Source organism: Sarcophilus harrisii, chromosome 3 (assembly GCF_902635505.1).
Source record: "Sarcophilus harrisii chromosome 3, mSarHar1.11, whole genome shotgun sequence".
Lineage (NCBI taxonomy): Eukaryota > Metazoa > Chordata > Mammalia > Dasyuromorphia > Dasyuridae > Sarcophilus > Sarcophilus harrisii.
In genome coordinates, this window is record NC_045428.1 from 291873723 (window position 1) to 291895782 (window position 22060).

General features: G+C 34.7%; 1 protein-coding gene across 2 annotated transcripts in view; it reads right to left on the minus strand.

Moving 5' to 3' along the window:
- Positions 1-280: 280 nt before the first annotated feature.
- The window catches only part of SLC9C1 (solute carrier family 9 member C1), a 72533-nt gene continuing 50753 nt past the window's right edge, over positions 281-22060 (minus strand). The window contains exons 22-30 of one of the 2 annotated variants that reach the window (XM_031959655.1): positions 16136-16261; positions 15866-15964; positions 14119-14289; positions 9142-9273; positions 8838-9023; positions 6593-6719; positions 4643-4683; positions 2850-2952; positions 281-632 (exon numbers count right to left, since the gene is read on the minus strand). In XM_031959655.1, coding sequence (XP_031815515.1) covers positions 2881-2952; positions 4643-4683; positions 6593-6719; positions 8838-9023; positions 9142-9273; positions 14119-14289; positions 15866-15964; positions 16136-16261 — 954 coding nt within the window. In that variant the 3' untranslated portion in view covers positions 281-632; positions 2850-2880. The remainder of the gene's footprint in view (positions 633-2849; positions 2953-4642; positions 4684-6592; positions 6720-8837; positions 9024-9141; positions 9274-14118; positions 14290-15865; positions 15965-16135; positions 16262-22060) is intronic. The other variant, XM_031959656.1, reaches the window with a different exon arrangement.

The following is a 22060-nucleotide window of genomic DNA, read 5'->3' on the forward strand; positions in this document are numbered from 1 at the left end:
CTTTGCCTCAGTTTCCTCATCTATAAAATGAGTTAGAGAAGGAAATGGCAAACTAGTCCTGTATCTCTGCTCCCCCCCAAATCCAAATGGGATCACAAAGAGTTGGACACAGCTGAAAATGGCTGAACAACTCTGATGTTCAATGCTTCCCCTAATAGTTTCTTCAAATGGTTTCTCATTTTGACACCCTGAATGAAATCCAAGACAGGAAAAACACATGAACAGCATTAACCAAGGTAATAATACTCTTTGTCTAACAACAATATTTCAAATTCAAACATTGATACTTTAATTTTTAAATACAGCAGTATAGTTATTTTAAATCTAATATTAACATTAACTATGTGACATAAACTTATTTCATATCTCTTTGAGAAAGAAATATACCAGATATTTACATTGGGATCTTTGAACAAAACATAAGGATATGAGAATATGCCTAAAAAGTCTTCAAAAAAAATGTTGAGTCTAATCCAGGTTTTACTGAAGGGTTGTTATGATAGAATCATTGAAGTTTTCATCTTCATCTATTCACAACAGGAAAATAGCCACTAGTACATACGTATACATCATATACACACAAAAAAGTAGATGCTTCAAGGAAGAAAAGAAGGTAGCCTTGTTAACCAGTCCTAAGAAAAAGGATAAAAAAATATATTTTAAGATGTTAAAAACTTTTGAGATATCAAGGTCCATTCTTAATTATTAACTACAACTGTTACAAAAATTACAGTAGGTCAAATTAATTCAGATTAGCATCTTGAGATAATGAAAGGATATTGTGCAAGGAAGTGTAGAGAATGAGAAATATGATTCTTTGTTATTTGTCTTATGAGATGACTAAATAAAAGATTAAGGTCAATTAAGTTCTGAAGAACTTCCTGAACAGTTGGTAAATAACTGGAGAATTGTGCCAACCCATTCCCTCCTAAAGAAGGAATTGAGAGCAGGAACCTGACCTGTGATTTCATTAAGATAGGGAGCCAATGAAAAATCTCTACTAACACAGGTTGGTACCTTTTATGCAATTTATAGTCTTGGAGAACAACCTAAAGCACTGGGATATATTAACTTTTCTGTAGTTACTCAGCCTTTGTGTATCAGCAGCAAAACACCAAAGGGAAATAGGAACAATAGTCTAGCCAGTAATCCGTTAATGAACTTTGGCTAGTTTAGCCTTTATCTTTAATTCTGGGTTCTACTAATGTTGCTGCCACACCTTTTTTGGATGGTGAAGGTAATGATTAATCAAAAGACTGAAAATAATACCATATTATTTAATTTATTATTTAAGTTTTCCAATTTCATGTTAACTTATTTGTTCTTTTCTATGGAGTTATTTTCTGACTTGTATGGGTAAGTTTTTGGCAAATCAAGGTTTAGCTCAATCAAGGTGAGTTTTAGTACATACTCAGGGACTCCTTTTTCCTTTTCTTTAAATTCAAAGTGTTTAATAATTTATATTTTAATTATATGTCCTAAACCTATTAAAATTGCTTTTATTTTATTCTTATCAACATCTGTTCTTCACCTTCATTTCTAAAAATATTCCTCCATACCAAGTGAGCAAAGATTTTAAAACATAAAAAAGCTATTCAGCAGAACCAACACATTAACTGTACCTGGCAAGCTATACAACATTGTATACCTGATAATATATGCAACATATCTTTAGTTCCCCCCCACCCCCTAGGGGTGCAGGGGGCCTCCACCTCTGCAAAGAGAAAAGGGAGGTGCATGTTCTCAGCTATTTTCTAGAGCCATGCTTGGTAGTTTAAAAATCTTTTAAATATGCAACTAGTCCTTTAAAAAACAACAACAACAAAAAAAAAAAAGGTATAGTGGACTAGAAAAAGGGATTGCTTATGACCAAAACAAATATGCACACATGTAATATGTGTCCATGTACAAATACACATATATACAACACAAATGTCTGTAATTACATTTGTGTATATACATATTCCTTGTATATAGTACACACTCAGCTTTTCATACTCCTTGCCTATTTCATTTGTCTCTTAATGTGTCTTTTCTCTGCCTCCAGTTTTACCTAATTTCAAATTTTCTTTCATATTATATCTATATTATTTTTTTAAACATTTCACTTTCATTATGTCACTTATCTGCTCAAAATCCTTAGCTCCCCCACACTATAAAATTTTTAGATTAAGCTTGGTTTTCAAAACCCTCCATGATCTAGTTCTAAATAACATATCCAATTGCTCTGGGGGTATACTCACTATCCTCCAAGTGATCCTTTTTAAAAACTTTTTTTTTTTTTTTTTTTAACATTTTGCCTTCAGTAAGGCAGTTTTCCCTTAAATGGGATACTATTGTTTTGTTTTGTAGCTTATCTAAATCCTCCTCACATTTCAAGATCCAATTCTTGCTCAGAATAATTTCTCTACTTCCTCCAGTAATACTTAGTCTCCTATCACTCAGTAACCCCTTCTACTGCCTTGCAATATTAATGCTACTATTTCATGTGTACATGTCCTCTCTCTTGGTTTTGATTGTAATCTTCCTAAAAATATCTAGGAACTATATTTTTTACACTTACTTCTTATTTTCCCTAGCACAATTCTGAACAAAGAATAGGTTTAATAAACACTTGGTGAATTGGGAGCTGTTCTAGATAGCTTATACATATGAAACAATTAACAGAAACATAAAAGGAGAATGAGGGAACATAGGTTGTCACTTAGAATAAGGATATTCAGGAACCAGATGCAAAGAAATTTTATTTGAAAAGAAGCTTTCTCAAGATAATAGCTAAAAAAACTCAAAAATTCGGAAGAATCATCTTAATGGCAGGCTACGATATATTCAAAGAAAAGGTTCCTTACCTTTTCCTCTGAAACAGAAGCTTCTAAGAAATCAGAGATCTTCAAGTGCCTCCAAGTTCACCCTGATGTCCGTAGAACACTCTTTCATATGTTTCTGAAAATTCTAGGAGGTGAGAAAGAATATGGTGACTGATTTCTGAGACCCCTTTTGACACCATTCTTGTGTTGTTTAACTAGATGCTCACTCTATGCTGTTGATTCTTCCTAGTTCCATATTCCCCATCACACCTGAATCCTTAGGATCTCAGGTAATCTTAGAAGTCAGGTAGACTGAGGAGTCAGGTACTCCATGTGCCCTGGAGCTGTCTGTTCTCTTATTACAGTTATCCTTTCCACATCATGGGGAATAAAAGGAGTGGTGCCCCCCAATCTGGAAAATTCATGTAAAAAATTTGGCCCTCTGTTTTTACTACAGAAGTCTGAACTATTGTGGTATTAAAAAATAAAATATGTATTATGCAACACTATACATATATTTTATGCATTTCTGAATAATCTGCTAGTGTTTGCATGTTGTCTATGAATTCCACAAAAATCCCCTCAAATTCCCAATTAATTTTTTTTATGCTGACTCATGACATATTGAAATCATGAAGGAGAAAGTTATGTTATGGAAGGGATAACTGTGCTTTCAGCTTTCCCTCTCTCCTCTCAATGGATAAATGTTGAACAAAAAAGAAGGCAACCAGAAACTGGTGACTTCTTGATAATAACAATATTAATAAATGGCTAAATATTGGCTCTATTCCAACTGTTGCTGCAACTACCTAAGTAGTTAGCTAGCACTTATATAGTGCTTAAGATGAGTAAAACATACTACAAATGTTATTTCATTTAGTCTTTACAATCATTCTAGAAGGTACTTGCCATTTTTATCCTCATTTTACAGATGGGAAAACTGAGACTGATAGGAGTTAAATGACTTGTCCAGCACCATATTGCAAATAAGTGTCTAAGATAAGATCTGAGTTCTATCCATTGTCCACCTAACTATCTCTCAGAGAGGTAGAATGTGGAGAAACATAGTGGTTCTTCAAATCAAAACATATAATTTTATTGATTTTATTCATATTAGTATATAATGTGATTATGGAACATACCAATATCCATTTTTTTGTCCATTTCAGCATGTCCTAAGAATGAGACACAAAAGCAGCCTAAAAAATTCTAGGTTAAAAAAAAATTTCACTGGCATATATGGTAGCCTGAGTTTCAGTATGCAGTTGTAATTGGATGATGCTGGGCTATATCCTCACCTTTCTTCTCTGGATTCTATTTTGATACTAGGCTCCCCACTCTTACTTCAATGGTAAATATTCAAAGCCAGGTTGAAAATTTTCAAGGGTCCCTGATTTGGAGAACTTTTGGCAGTAGTTTTGCTGAACTTCTTGAATTTGAATCAAATTCATTCAAGGATCCCTACACTTGTTCCAAACCAGTTTAGTTAATGTGGTCATGGAATTGATCCAACCATAGCTTGTCCCTTCTTATGATTCTTATTATCCCGCTTTTTTCCTACTCATTCTTTGGAACTCCAGATTCTTTGACACAGTGGATAGGGTATTGGGCCTGGGGTCAGGAAGACTTGAGTTCAAATCCAGCTTAGGTCAATAGCTACAGGCCTGGGACAAGTCACTTAACTCTGTTTAGGGTTATGTAAAATGAGCTGGAGAAAGAAATGGCAAACCAATATTTTTGCCAAGAAAACTCCAAATGGAGTCACAAAGAGTCATTCACAAATAAATAACTAAACAACAACAAAGAGCAAACTTAGAATGATGATTTTAATTTACCACTGTGGTGTCTGAAGGTAGGTTCCTCTCCAAAATGGAACCTGTGGAGGATTTCACATGACATACTATAAAGACACTACCATATTAGACCAAATAGAGAATGTTTGATATCTTCTATTAGTTCAGAATTATCAAATAATACCATTCATACAAATAGGGATTTAGAGTCAATTTAGAACTTCAGCTTTGGGGATCAGAAATCATTTTTTAAAAAATGTTATTTTTACTGATACTATTCCTTAAATATCAAGTCAAGTCTATAAGCATTTATTAAGTATCTACTTACATGCCAAGTCCTATACTAGGTGTTCAGGTTTCAAAGATTTAAACAAAACAAAAAACAAGAACAAAAAACAAAGATAAAAAACAAAACAAAAAATAACAACAAAAATGTTCTCAAGGATCTTACAATCTAATGGAGGAAATGATAGGCAAAGAATATTATACAAACAACATATAGACTAGACAAATGGGAAATAATCAACAGAGAAAAGGCATTATCATTCAAGGAGATAGAAAAGAAGAACAACATCCCAGGAATAACAGACAGATAGTGAAAAAGTAGAATTGCAAAATGGAGGGTCTTTTCGAAGGAATAACTTGAAAGCCAGTGTCAATAGATTGTAGAATACTTGGAGAAAAGGAAGATGTAAGAAGGCTGGAATGGAAAGCCAGTGTCAATAGATTGTAGAATACATGGAGAAAAGGAAGATGTAAGAAGGCTGGAATGGTAAAAGCAGAGAAAAATAATGAGGGTTTTGAAAGTCATCAGAGGGGGTTCCTAGGTAGCACAGTAGATAGAACACCAACTCTGGAGTCAAGAAAGAGGACCTGATTTCAATACTTTCTCCAATCTAGTCCAGTTAATGTGATCATGGAAGAGCCAACCATAGTCTTGTCCTTTCCTGTGGCTTCTTAATAAGCCCCCTCTCTTTTTCCTACCCTTTCTTTGGAATGCCAGATTCTCTGGAAGCTTCATTACATAAAACATTCAAGCTAGAAACTTATTTGTCTTCTAGATGAGTGGAAGCTGTGTGACCTTGGGCAAATCACTTAGTTTTGATTGCCTCATGAAAAAATAAAGAAAATAAAGTTATCAGAGGACTCTATATTTGCTATCCTGGAATAAATAGGGAATAATTACTTAAGAGACTATTGAATGGGGGTAGGGTAACATGGTCAGATCTCTAGGAGATGAATTTGACAACTGAGTAGAGGATGGTCTACAGCAGGTTATTGTATCAGTCCATGAATGAGATGGTGAGGACCTATATCGGACTAGTGGCAACATCAGAGGAGAGAAGAGAACATAAAGAAAAGATGCTTCAAAGATAGAACTGATAGCATTTCATTTACAGATTATAATTTTAATTATATATGTTATATATGTATATGCATATTATATTACATGAGAAAGAAAATAACTTTTCAAAGTAAACAAACTACAAAGTACATGGTGTCTCAAACATCTTCACTCAGTTTTAAAACCATTAAAACAGTTTATAAGCTTAAGATAGTTTTATCTTGGATTCAAGTCCTAAATCTATAATGTGGTATAGTTATTCCAGGACTATTTCTGCAGAGGGTTTTGTAGAAGTTTGAGAGGGGATGCACTTAACAAGGCATAGGAAAATCAAAATACAACAATAGATATAATTTTTTTCAGTTTTCTTTTCTTTTCCTCGGGATATTATATACAGAAATGACATGGTTTGGGAAATGGATGTGGGAAGAGGATATACATAAAAAGAACGTAATAGGAATTAAAAAGTTTGAAGGAGGAAAAGATGGAGCATGTTGAAATTTTAATGTTCTCTAGAGAGATAGCAAAGATAGTAATTTGGACTTGGAGGCCACAAGATCATCATGTTAATTTGAAAAGTATAATTGAAAATGTGTTGATATAAATTTCTTTTTGTTGTAAGAAAATTAGAAACAGATCTGACTTACTTCCAGCTTTAGGTTTTGCTACATGTTTGCATACAGGAACATAGCGTTTAGTGTTGTTCCTGCATTTCTTTAGATCAACTGATGTCTGAATCACTAGTAATTTTGTTATGTTTGCAATACCTTGTATCTAGAGGGTAAAAAAAAATACAAATTAATGACTGAATTAAGACAACAGTATATTTCAATTAATTTCAATATATTTCAATTAAAACTGAGCATCTCTCCCCAGAGCACATTTTCCTTAGATTAGTTAATGCTTCCAATTGGTATTTTTAAGTATTAAGAAAACAGCTTAAGTAACTGCTGAAAATTTTAGTTCATTACATTAATTATCAGTCTGGGAGGACCTTGTGCAGATAAAAATCCAGTTATTGGGTTAATTTTTTTTATTCATCTGGTTGGTTGTTCTGTAGCTGGTTGTTGTCCTTCATTGTTGAAAAAGACCAAAATGACATTACTTTGTTAGAGATGAATTAATGTGTCTGATGGTAGGTATCAGGTTAATATGAGCTTAGAATGCTCTGCCACAGGTTGACACAAATAGTTCCTATAAATATTTGGAGTGGATTTTCTTAACTTTGCACATCCCATATTTCTTCTGAGCAAATTCAATTCTGCTTTGCTCATAGAGTACAGCATCTTCTCTAATGAGGGCACTCCATGCTGGGCAGTTCTGTGCCAGTGTCTCCCATGTCATACAAACAATTCTAAAGTTCTTAAGACCTTGCCTTTATTGCTTTTTTTTGACCACCTTGTGAGCACTTGCCCTGTGTAAGTTCTCCATAAAACAATAATTTTGTTAAGCATACATTTGGCATTCAATCATTGTGGCCAACCCAATGGAGTTGTGTTCTCTGCAATAAAGTTGGAATGCTAGGCAGTTTTACTTCAGAAAAGGACTTCAGTGTCTGGTATTTTATCCTGCCAGGTGATCTTCAGAATCTTTCTAAGATAATTCAAATGGAAGCAATTCAGCTTCCTGTCATGGCACTAAACCTCCAGTTTGGTAGTCAGTCTAATACCTCTCCTTTCCCACTCCTTACTTCAGAATCTTCCAAACAGTGAGACAGCTCAGGCAATGCATGTGTCAGCATCATTACCAATATACACATCTCTGGAAAGTATGCTTCCAAAGTCAGTGAACTTATCCACATCATTCAAAACTTCACAATTTGCTGTAACTGATGGTTCCATATATGGCTAGTATGGTGCTGATTGATGAACTACCTATGTTTTCTTGGTGTTAAATTTTTGGCTAATATTGGCACAAGCAGCAGAAAATTAATCCATACTTTGTAGTTAGCATATGAACTTAGTTTTGTAATCAGTATGAAGATCAGGGGTCAAATCCTACTTCTGACAGAAGTGTGTCTTTTAACTATTCTGATCTTCAGGCTACTCACTAAAATTTGGTTGAGAATTTGCATTGGTAGAGTTTTACAATCCACAAAATTGCAGATCCTTGCTATATCAGTATTATAATCTACAGAGGATACAGTAACTTGAAAAAACATACACCTTAGAAATAAAGATTTGAAAGGGATTGTAGAAGTCATCTAATCTTTTACACAATGTAGCAATCTCAGCCATATTTCTAAAGACAGAGAAATCACTACTGAAGAAATTAGTCTGTTGAATATTTGGACAACTCTAATTTTTAGAAGTTTCTTCCCTTTACTAAGCTGTATCTGATGGTCTATGATTTCTACCTATTAAACTTAGGCCAAACAAGTCTCTTGACTTATCTACATGGAAACCTTTGATGAAGCATTTGAAGGTAGTGACCTCATTGAATTTATCACCTATCAATGGTGGTATTCTTATTTCTAGACTAGATATTACAAATTCCTTCAACTAGTCATTACAGACACAGTTTCTTTCACTATTTGGGCTTTCTTCAATTTGACTCAATCAGCATTTATTAAGCACCTATCATGCAAGGTTCTTTGTCAGGTGCCAGAAATACATAGACAAAAATAAAAGTGGTTCCTCCTTTCAAAGAACTTAAATTCTATGGCACTGTCTAGTTTTGTCAATATACCTAATAATGTGGCATCAAGATTAGAAAATCAGACATAATTGGCAAATCATAGAATGGCACTGTTATATCTCTTGCCCTAGATGATTTTATACTTCTATAATAGAGTGTAAGATAACATTTACCTTTTTAGTAACCATATTGCATATGATCATATAATAAAACATATGGAATATTACCTAGAGTCATATAAAATCATCCCTTTACCTGATGACACGTTTTAGGAATTAGTGTGGGTGCAAAATGTTTTTTCTGTAACTGACAATCTTTTGCAGATCCATATACAAGAATAACATAGCTCACAGTTTCATCATAAATGTCAACTTTGGTACCTATTGGTACATCTCTCACATACACATTACAGAGCTGTAATTGCAAGTTGTATGACCAATTCTACAAGAAAAAAGTCAATAACATATTATTTGTGTATGAAAATTCATCTCATTTAAGAAATATAAGTATATTGTTTTTAGATGAGCTAGAAAGGGGAAAGGGAAATTTAGCATCTCACCTCATAAGCCAAAATTTCCTTGACTTTTTGAGCACCAACACCAAGTGACAACTTGAGCCATATTTTATATTCTATGGAAGGACAGCACTCTTTAAATGTTTCATACAAATGCTCTTTGGGGATGAAATAGGTCTGGAAAAGGAAGGAGGAAGATTACATCTAAAAGCAGAAATGTATTATTTCAATCCTCAAATTAAGAAGAGTGAAAATATTCTTTGCCATCATGGTCTGCAGAAAAGGGTTTTCCAGTTTATAGAAATGATAGGGGGCTGTACGTGTGCTTCTTAATTTTGAAAATGCATGTTTTGAGGCAATCCATAAAATAGCTAAATTATCTGCTGATGATGATCAGAATTTAGAACTCTTGAGATCCAAACACTTAACATGAGTGTCCCCAACTAAATGGTTCATGCATTTTGGGTTTGTTTGTTTTTTGTTGTTGTTGTTTTGGGGTTAAGTGACCTGCCCAGGGTCACACAGTAAGTATTAAGTGCCTCGGGGCATATTTGAAAGTCCTCCTGACTTCAGGGCTGGTACCCTATCCACTGGGCCATCTAGCTGTCCCCATGCGTTCTGTAGGTATAAAAATATATAAGCTTGTAAATATTATTTCTTATATCAATAAGGGCAGCCTTAGAGGATGAGCTCAAATTTAAGTATTGCTTCTGAGAATGTATGACCTTGAATAAATCACATTAGCTTCACATAATCTCTTAAATTATAACTTAAAATAAGTTGCCCTTTCTGTACCAGCAGAGAAAGTTTCTACACTAGAATTTTGCTACTCTGAAGAAATCACAAGTCCAGACCTCCTCCATCCCCAAGTGAACTTAGCTGTCTTTGTTCTTTCATACCACCCTCTCTGTTTAGTTATTGGTGTATACACAATCTCCCTTTTTGGAGGCCAAGGACCTGTGTTATACATATTAGATCACATATAACACCTGGAGAATGGTGGGCCCAGAAATATTTTCAAATATTATATGAGTATGAGAGCACTGAAAGGAAAAGACATCATGTAATCCCTGTAGCTGAAGATCAATCTACCAACAAGCATTTTACAAAATACTATTGTTACTGCTCTAGGGCAAAAATGAAATCTGCTCTTAATTATCTTAATCATGCATTTCAATAATTCTTTCATTCCATTTTATCAGGGAGAACAATATGGTACCCATATAAGCAAATTCAAAATGAATACAAAGTACATGCAAGTTTTTTTTTGGGGGGGGAGAGGGTGTGCAAAGCTAGTAGGGAGAGAAGAATTCAGGTTGTACCCCATGTTGGCAGTAGGTACTTGAATGGAGTTTTGAAGTAGGCTAGGATTCCAAGAAATGGAAGAAAGTAGGGAGTGCTTCTAAGTATGGAGGATACCAGTGAAAAGACAGTGATAAAAAAGTCATGAGATGTGTAAGAGACATTTAATAGGATAGAATTGTACTTTAGGTGATGGTGGTTGTAAATTTTCCTTCATTCTTGAAGAGGTCCAGGACATCAGAGAGATGATGCCATGATATTCAAGTGAATTGGATTTAAGGGAGGGATGCTGTGCAAGGTCACCTCCCTCACTTTCCTCTCCAGAATCATCTGGGTCCAGTGGCCAGATAGAGATCAGGACAACTGGAGATGGAAGCTGTGTGGGATTCAATCATGGATTGAAGTGGGACTTCACTTCACCCCACATTGTGTGGGGTGTGTCCCCACACTTCTCCCACATTGAAGTGGGACTTCCCAATTAACATGAAAAAAAGAAAATTAATACATTTGTTCTGCTTGGCTCCACAAAGTAGAGCTTGAAGCAATAATAGTATGGGGGTAGGGGAAGAGAAGAAAAGAGAGAGAATGGATAGATGGAAAGAAATTAGGAGACTATTATAATAGTGTAGGAGAGAATCAGGGAACACCGCACCTAAACTGGCATTATGGCTACGTGAGGAGAAAGAAGAGCATGGATGTAAGAGATTTTGTGAAGATTGAAATGACAAGCCCTGGCAATAATTACATCTATAGTATATAAACATTTCTAGTAATATTATAGTTTGTGTCTAAACATTGCAATTTATTAATTCTACATGGGACCTATGAGATGAAGTGAATGAAAATTCAGAGTTGGCATTATTTTAGGATTCATACATTCATGCAAACTAAATAGTTTTACCTCCAGTTTCACATCAGAAACAAAAATATGAGCACAAATACTGAGAAACATCTGAGAGATTGTGCCCTTCTGTTTGGACAAGAAATCCCAGCATCTTAACTCCATAATCCCAATGAGTACTTGCTTAACTTTTCCCCACACTTATCTCACTCCCTAAATTATATAATTGACAGAAAATGTGGTGAAATGTGTTTTACACAATTTCCTGGGGAGAAAAAACAAGAAAGTTTTGTCAAAGACAAAACACATGGATTCTTCCCAAGTGTTTGGATTGAATGAACTAATATAGAGGAAAGCACATTGCGGTATGAAGAGCATGAATGAAGGAGACCTGGATTTTCATCTAGATTTTCATGTTAATATCATGTGACTTCAGAAATATAACAAATTCCCTGATCATCTCTTTTTCCCTCATTTTCAAAATTAGGAATAATAATATTTACATAGTTATGTTAAAGGGTTTTTATTAGGAAAATATTTTGTAAAATGAAAAGTAGCAACAATAATGATGATATTTCCCTCCTTTGATAGGCTGCTGATAAGATTATTCTTAAAGTAATAGGTTCCTTATATTGTTTCCCCATCAGAACCTTCCTGGTTATTCACCATTATCTTTAGGTTAGAATGCAAACTCCTTAGTTTGGTGTTTAAAGCTTTCTACAATTTAGTCCAATATGCCTTTTGAACCATAATCCTAGTACTTTTCTGTTGTATTCCCAACAATTTAATGTTTAAAAGGAACAGTAATTATGATAACTGATTCTTAAATTGGTTCAGAGCTCTGGAGCTAGGAATAACTTCAGAGGCCATCTACTCTAACCCCCTCATTATAAAGATGAGACCGAAGCCCAAGGACATTAAATGATTTGCCCACCTGTGATATCTCAGAAATTTTCACTGTGATCTGGAGTCATCATGTTTTAAAGTTTACAAAATGACTTTGTATATGAATTTGAATTTCACAATAATCTTTTGAGGTACATATTACATGTACTATTCTGTCCTCTTTCCCCCAGGAACATTAGTCACAGAATCAGGGCACTGAACACATTTTTACAATTGATTCCAAATCCAGAATTTTTCTCACTATAATGTAATGGATTTTTAGGAGATGGGATAGTTATTGGGGGTAATTGTTGTTCAGTTGTTTCAGTCACATGCAACTCTGTGACCCCATTTGACATTTTTTTTTTTTTGGCCAAGATAATAGAATGGTTTGCTATTCCCTTTCCCAGCTCATTTTACAGACTTGAAAATTGAGGTAAACAGGATTAAGTGACTTGCTTGGATGACAAAACTACTAAGTGTCTGAGGGCAGATTTAAGCTCAGGAAAATGGGTCTTTCTGACTCCAGGCCTAGTACTCTGATATGAAGGGTAGTTAGGGAACATTTTGTATTACACATGCTTAATTTTTTAATAGGAATTGTTTTATGCTTTTTAGGAAATTAAAAAAATGCCCACCAAACTTTTCTCCAGTGCAGCAATTGCATTGTATATATCTTGATAGTTTCATAGATTTTGAGCTAAAAGGAACTTTAGAGATTATTCAGTCCATTTCTACAGATTCAAAGATACTGAATTTCTAAGATTTAAAGTGACATGACCAAAGTCACAGAGGCAGGAAATGGCTGAGCATGGATTTAGACTTAAGTCCAGTGCCTTCAAAGTCAGCCTTCTGAAACACTTATCTTCAAAAACAAATTTATTAACAATACCAAATTCTAGTAGTCAGAGAGGTAAATTTTGAGAGGCCTATCCACAAGGAAACAAATTACATGAATAGTGGTAAGATTTGAGGCCATTTGGTAATACAATGGACAGAGTCCTGGATAGAGGTACCTGAGTTCAAATCTGGCTCCAGATCCAGTTATTAGTCATATGAAGCTAAGCAAGTCATGTAACCCTATTTGCCTCAGTTTCCTCACCTGTAAACTGAGTGGGATGAGGAAATAGCAAATCACTACAGTTTCTTTGCTAAGAAAACCCCAAACCCCAAAAAAGATCACAAAGAGTCAAGACATGGTTGAAAACAACTGAACAATGGTAAAATTTAGTAGTAGCAACTAGTAGTCTAAGTGAAAAGAAAAAAAAATTTAGAAAAGCTGGCTACTATATTTCAGCTATATAGTTAGGATATGTATTAATTATACATATATTCATATATTTACATAATTTGTTGTTCAGTCATATCCAACTACTGTGAGTCTTTCTTAGCAAAGATACTGGAGAGGTCTACCATTTCCTTCTCTAAGAGACTAAGATAAACAGAGGTAAATATCTTTCCTAGGATTACACAACTCATTTGAACTCAGATTTTTCTGATTTTAGGTCCATCCACTGAGACATCTAGCTACCTCACATTTATTATTATATATTGTATTATACATAATACATAAACATATTATATGCAAAATTACATGTATATATACTACAATAACCAATATTTATTATTGCATGTATTTATATAAAATCAATTAATTGGATAGAAGAAATCATCTCAATATTGTGGATAATAAATTTAATGAGTATCATCCATAAACTAATTTGTTTGACACTCTTCCCTTAGTATGATTATAGTGAAGTTCATAAACCAGTTTCAGCAAAAAGTTCATCAGGTTGGGAAAAAATGTAGAACTTCATAAACATCTACCATATGAAGGTTTTATTCCTTCATAAACATTTTTATGCCCTCATTCTCAAATCTCTTGTAAATGTATTAAATATAGGAATATTTTTATTAATGGATTTACACATAATAATTTATAAGAGGAAGCAATTATAAGGGGAAGAGGAAGCCATATCCAAATGTTTCCTGACCTCTACTACAGTTTTACAGGTGGCAGTATATTTCACTGGTTCATTGGTTAAGCAGTTCAATTCTCCTAGGATTGCCCCACTGATGAGATAGTCCGCATAAGTCATCTGATTGTTATAGTCATCCTGTGAGGGCATTTGGTCCATTCTAAAATCATGGTAGGTACTCTTTCGCTGTTCAAAAGAAAGAACAAGATAAAGCATACAATTATTCTTTATTATCCTCTACAAAAGGGGAAAAAGCCACCCCAAATCCCTTAATGAACCAAACAAAACCTCACTCCAAATAATCACCCAATTTGTAGCTCATTTTCATCCTGTTCTTGAATATCTATCCTAATACTTTTGGATAATTTGACTTGCAATTTTTCATTTCTTTTGGAAAAAGTAATTCTTAAAAGATCATCACAAAATGGAGGGGGTGGTGGCATGAATTGGCAGGAAAATATCCCTTAAATGTCTTGCTTTTAATGATTCTTCCTACTTTGTGAATTATGCCCCAGACACAGCTTATTATATGTAACTAACTCCCCTTTCCCTTTCTGGAGAAAAGCAGAAGGCAACAACCCATATGCTGGGGCAAATGATGAATTTATTTATTTGTTTGTTTTCAATAAATGTCTGAAGTGGGCTGGCTCTTCTGCCAAATACTCAATCTTATCCATATCAGTCAAATATCTCTATGATCCTTTTCTTCTTCTATCATCTTGAACATCTGTTTGATTACAAACTCCATGACATCCTAGATGTCATTCATAAATTACACTATTTAAATCTAAGAGTTCAAAAAAGAACCCTAGCAGGTGATCATCTAATCTTTTGTTTTAAGATCTTTAGTGAGGGAGAATTAACTAATTTCTGAAACAATTCATTTTGTTTTGGGATAATTCTAATAGTTAGAAATTATTTTTATAGTACTAAAATTTCCCTCTCTTTACTATCTCTATCACTTGCCTCACATAAATTCTCACTTCAACAAAGCAATTCTGAATACTAATCTTCCTTTAAGGTACAGTTCAGGGACACCTCCTCTGTGTCAAGTCATTCATATTTTCTATCTCCACAAATTATTTTGTATTTCCTTATTTGTGTACCAACTGGATCCCTTTGGAAGAATGAAAGCTTCTTGATGTTAAACAAATATTGCTTTTTATTTTTATATTCCTCACCACTTAATGTTTCTTCCATGGAATTTAATGGAATGAGCCTATTGATGATGATTGTTATCCATTTCTGAGTATAACTGAAAAGATTAGTATACAGTCATCAGTCTTCTCTATTCCACACAAATCTCTAGAGGAGATATTTTGATATAATCAAAAATGTCTTGAACTTGGAACCAGAGTCCAAATCCTAATTTGCAAAGAGTAGCAGCCCTGGGAATAAATTATTTAACCTCTGTAAAACTTTGTGAATGTTAAAATTTAATACTTGGCTTACATAATCTATTACTACTTAATCCTGCTTTGTTCTTTCTGAACTGGCTTTTTAAAAATGCTTTTCTCAATAACAGTGCCTCCATGTCTATTTGTACAGGATAGGATGGGAAAATTCATAGGATTGTAGTATCAAAAGAGACTTTAGAAGTCATCTAGTTACAGATGAGGAAATTAAGGCCTAGAGAAATCAAATGTTTGACCAAGGTAGAACAGGTAGTGAGTAGCAAGGGAAAGTTTAAAAAATTATAAAGTATTATAAAGTTTTGAATGATATCACTTTAGTGTAAATTTTGCAATTATGGATCTCTTACCTTTATCATTCCAGTGACAATCAAATATATTCCTGTCAGGTCATCACCTTCTTCAAATATATTATTTCCACAATCAAAGGTCAAGATTTTGACTTTTTTCTAAAAATCACCAAATGCTCAGATAAGAATGATGTTTTTGTTTGCGGAAAGACAAGATAAATAACAAAATAAAATAATTTCAAAGACAAAGTCAAAAGGAAAGGGTGAAAACAAAACATGAGAGGGTAAGAAGGGAAGTAAAAATAAATAGAAGTCAAAATATTACCTTACCTTAATGAAATTTATGTGGACTTCTGATTTATTTAGCCATGAAATATGGTATAATATTTCATCAAGAGAGGGAAGTCTGATAACGGGTTCAAAATTGAGCATCTCTTTCTTTTTAGCAATAATTATCTGTGAAGCAAACCAAAAAGAGATTTGGTCTTGGCTAGTTTTGATGGAATCTTAAAACAGTTATTGCCAACATAATGACATTTCTTTGTTTTTTCTTCTGAAATTTCCTTCCTCTTTCCTCAAGCCTAGCTTTCCAATGATGACTCCTTTCCTCTCCTATTACTTCCTCATGTTGTCATTGTTCAGATGCTATGGACAATATTTTTATTTTATTTCTCCAGTATTATTTAACATAGACAATTGGTTAAAAATAACTATAGCTTCAAAGAGGAACCTTGCATAGTGCTGCATTGAATTGGCATTGCCCATTCCACTGGCATCCCATATAACCCTACTGGCCAAGCTATTTGTACCCTCAAGATGCTCCTGTCTAAACAAGAAAAGGGAGTATTGGGATTCACATGACTCTTCACCCGACTCACAAAGGCTCATTTAGATGCAGCAATATATATATATATATATATATATATATATAAAATTACCTACACTTTTCCTATGCTGTGAATCTTACCCCAGCAAGGCGTTTTTGGCATAGTTGAACAACAGACTGGCCTACAAGGATGATAGCCCTCTCTCTACAGTGATGTGGAAGAACTTAGATGGCATCTGAAAGGGCCCAGGTTGGGTTGGGGTTTGGGGACTGGGGTATGTTCTTGTCATTCCAGATGCAGACTCAACAGCAGAGGAATGGATCCCACCCAGGAACATCCATGACCTGGGGAACCAAGAAGAGGAGGACCAGACAATAGCCCACAAGGATCGGCTGGATGTCAGTAGCCCTTCAGATGCTGATGAGAACCATGTCCCTCCTGACCATGATACCAAAAATGGCGAACAGCACCAGTGTTGCAGCTGAATTGGTCTGCTCTGGTGGATGCACAAAGCCTAGAGGCTAACAGAACGGGACAATGGGCTTGGTCGCTTCTCCCACAGCTCTTCACTATTCCTATGGTGGACTGGGGAGAGGCTTTGCCCATTTTCCACTGTAAGCTATGCCTCTAAATTAGTGGGTGAAAAATCAACAGACCCACCTGCCAAAATGACTGAGGCAGAGCTGAAGAATATGACTTTTCTTGTATACACCCTTTGCTGTGCTTTTCTTTACTAGACACAATTGAAACCATAGAACTTTACCTCAGGTATTCATTTAGTACATCACTTATGACATCCTACCTCCCTGAACATGGCTTTCTTGAGCAGGTTGAACACCATGTTATCTTTTCTAGGTTCTAGTCTTTGTTAGGACCAGCTCTTACCACCTGACTTTTTATTTACCTTTGTCCTATTTTTATACACCTTGTAATCTTACTGATTAAGCAAGCTGTTGCAGATGTCAAAGCTCGTTTGATGCTAAGAACAGTCCCCACTAAACAAGAAAAGGGAGTTGTAAGGGTCCGAAGGGGAACCTCGCACAGGGCAACGAGGAAGTAAAAGGTTTTGGTGATCTCTGCAGCTAGCAGGAACCATCTCATGAGTGAAAGCTCTAGTCGCATTGAGAAAACAATGGGAGACATCTCCTTCTCTTAGTCCCAATATAAGTAATGGGGACCAGGAAGTTGAGCAATGCAGGATGTGATAGCATCCACAACACAAGCAGACTTGTGTTCCTGGGTCCGGGTGCTCTGTTGAACAATGAACTACTGCTCAATGAGGCAGTGGCCAAAGATGTCTGAAGACCTAGGATTAGGTAAGACTGTTGATCAGTAACCTGGGAGGTTACAGGTGTGTGTGTGTGTGTGTGTGTGTGTGTGTGTGTGTATGTGTATACATACAACCTTGGGATAGCTATGTGGCACAATGAATAGGTATCAGACCTGGGGTCAGAAAATCTCCTGTTCCTGAGCTCAAACTTAGTCTCAGACACTTATTAGTTGTGTAACTTTTAACCCCATTTGTCCCAGTTCCCTAATCTATACAATGGTTTGGAAAAGGAATTGGAACCATTTTGATATTTTTGCTAAGAAAATCCTCAAAAAGGTCACAAAGAAATAAATATGACTGAAAATGACTCAACAACAAAAAGTATCTTAGCTGGCATTAGCTTAACTCCCTTTCTATTTTCAATCTTTTTATCAATTCCACTGCTCTCTCAGTATTTGAAATGCTTACAACCTATTGCTATCTTTGTCCCTATAGAGAAAAATGAGATTCATCTTCCCTTTAGGTAATAGGAGTGAAGTTATAATTTCCAAAATAAATTTTACTGGAAAACTAGGGGGAAAGAAAATAAATATTATGTATAATGGATACATTTATAGAGTATAAGTGGTTAATAAGTAAGAAAGGATTAAATGAAACCTCAGCAAGAAAAAGTTTGGATCAAAAAATTGTGGACTAATAAAATAACTAGCAACTTAAGGAAAACTATAAGAACTTCTTGTCTGTTTTCTACCATGTCTTGCTTCCTTGGCAGGAAATAGGATAAAATTATAAGGATTACTGATTATATGAGATGTGAGTCAACTATCCTAATGAAGTGAGAGCTGCTCTTGTAGTAGAGGAGAAAGCCAGGGCAAAAGTATGACAATGAAGATAAATAAAAGCTACTATTAAGTTGAGATCCAGAGAAACAACAGAAATGCACAAATGTACAATGACTCTCTCCATGGTCTGTGTGTAGTAGACACCTTGGAGAATTTTGAACCTGGATAAACTGTTCTCTGGGCATTTACCCTGCAAATTGGTGCTGGTAGTATGAGTTGAAGTGGTACAATGCCTATCCCTACATAAAGGTATCATCCACAAAGAGATAATAGAACCTCTTGTTAATATTTATGCACTCTCCTGGTTTTCTTATTCAGGACTTCTATCTCTATTCTTCCTTTATCTTATGTACCATGTGTCATGATGTCTTATGCCCTAGATGACTCTTGTAAAACCCAGTAGCAAGATCAGAAGTCTAGAATTCAAGGCGGAGCCAAAGTGGTGAAGTAAAGGAAGGGACTTACAGGAATCCTCCCCCAAGCCCTTTCAAATACCTTTAAATAATGAATCTAAACAAAATTCAGAGAATCGAAATCAACAAAAATGTGGAGAGAAATAATTATTTAACCCAGGACAATTTGGAAGGTCAGCAGGAAAAGTATATTGCACCAAAGTAAAAGCAGAATACAATAAAATTGGACAAATATTTTTAAAAAGCCACTTAACTTTTTAAATTTTTTAAAGTAAATTGGACAAATGAGAGAGAAAATAATTCCTTAAACATTGGAATTAAGCAAATGGAAGCTAATGACTTTATGAGAAATCAAGAAATAAAACCAAACCGAGAAAATGAGAAAAATGAAAGACAATGTGAAATATCTCTCTCATTGGAAAAAAAAAAACAAAAAAAAAAAATAACCTGGAAAATAGATCCAGGAAAGATCATTCAAAATTATTGGACTACCTGAAAGCCATGATCAAAAAAAAAAAAAAAAAAGGAGCCTAGACATTACCTTTCAAGAAATTATCTAAAGAAAACTGCACTTTCTGGAACCAGAGGATAAAACAGAAGCTGAAAGAATGCACTAATGATCTCCTGAAAGATACCCCAAAATGAAAACTTATGGCAATATTGTAGCCAAATTCCAGAGCTCCCAGATGAAGAAGAAAACTTTGTAAGCAGACAGAAAGGAACAATTCCAGTGTCAAAGAACTGCTGTCAGTATAACATAGTATTTAGCAGCTTCTCCATTAAAATATTAGAGGACTTGGAAAAGTCCTCTGATATTCTGAAGTACAAGGGATCCAGAATACAGCCAAGAATCACTTACCTAAAAAAACAGGTTCCCTTCTTTAGAAGGAAAAATGGATATTAAATGAAATAAAGCATTTTTAAGCATTCCAAATTTTACTTTTAAATACAAGAATTTAAAGAAGCATAAAAAGATAAACAGGAAAAAGAAATCATAAGGAACTTTATCATATTAAACTGTTTACCTTCCTGAGAAGATGATACTTGTAACTCATAATAACTTTCTCATTATTAGAACAGTTAAGAGTACATAGAGACAGAGGGCTCAAGTGTGAGTTGAATGTGAAGGGATGGTATAAAAAAATAAAATTAAGAGGTGAGAAAGGAATGTATTAAGAGAAAGGGAAAGAGAGGTTCAATGGTATAAATTATCACACATAAAAAAGCAAGGAAAAAGCCTTTACACTGAAGGAGAAGAGGAGAGAGGAGAGAGAAGAGGGAGAATGAAAGTTACTTTCAACAGAATTGGTTTTAAGAGGAAATAACATATATACTCACTTGGGTATAGAAATCTGTCTTACCCTATAGGATAGGAAGGGAAGGGAATACTGGACGGAGGGAGGGTGATGTAAGAGAAGGCATATTGGAGGAAGGTATGACCAGAAGTAAAACATTTTTGAGGATGGCCAAAGTGAAAGGAGAGAGAGAATAGAATGGAGAAATATATAGGGAAAATAGCAAAAGTAAGTGGGAAAAAAATTGAAATAAATTTCTCTGATAAAAGCCTTATTTCTCAAATACATAAAAACTGAGTCAAATTTATAAAGATAAAAGCAATTCCTCAATTTGTAAATGATCAAAAAGAACAGTTTTCAGATGAAGTAATAATAGCTCATATGAAAAAAAATGCACTAACACTATTGTTTGGAGAAGTTCAAATTAAAACAATTCTGAAATACTACCACATACCTATTGAATTGAGTATTAGGACAAAAAAGGAAAATGACAAATCTTAGAGAGAAACTGGGAAGGAATAATGAAACATTAATGTTGGTGACTTGTGAACTGATTCAACCATTCCATAGAGCAATTGTGACCAAAGAGTTTTAACACCATGTCATAGTCTTTGACATAGCAATACCACAAATACTCATAGCAGTTCAAAATACAAAAATATTTATAGCAATTCTTTTCTGAAAAAAGTATTGGAAATTGAGAGTATACCCATCAGTTGAGGAATGGATGAGTAAATTGTGTTTTACTTATAAGAAATGATGAGCAGAATGCTCTCAGAAAAATTGGAAAGATTCTCATGAACTGATGCAAAGTGAAAAGTACAGTGTGCAGAATAACAGCAATATTGTAATATGATCAACTGACTTAGTTGTAAGATGAATGACTTAGTTGTTCGTAATACAATGATCCAATACAACTGAAGAACTTATGATAAAAAAAAAATACTATCCATCCCAAAGGAAGTAATTGATTGCATTTGAATATAGAACAAAGCATCCTTTTTTAAAACTTATCTTATTTTTGAGGGTTTTTTTATCTGTTTTTTTTCACACCATGACTATTAGGGAAACGTTTTGCATAACCTACACATGTGTAGCTAATTTCTTGCATTATCAATGAATGTAGGGTAGTGAGAGAGGAAGGGGAAGAGTCTAGAATTCAAAGTTTTTTGTTTTTCGTTTTTTTGCTGAGGCAGTTGGGGTTAAGTGACTTGCCCACGACCACACAGCTAAGAAGTGTTAAATGTCTGAGACCAATTTTGAACTCAGGTCCTCCTGGCTTCAGAGCTGGGGCTCTATCCACTAAGCTACCTAGCTGCCCCTAGAATTCAAAGTTTTAAAAATGAATGTTAAAAATTGATTTTACAAGTAACTGGGGAAAATAAAATACTAAATAAAAAGGGGGGAAAGGTGAGAATCTTTGTATTCTGTCCTAGACAGAGTCTTCTTTTAGAGGCTTTGATCACAGCTCACTTCCTATTGGTATATATTGTACGGGGAAGGGGCTGATGCTATTATAGTCCTGACCAACCCAATTTCCTCTCTCCATTGTCCCCCTTCCCCAGATTCTCTACACTTTTGCTGCTCTCGGTCTCAAACCACTTGGGC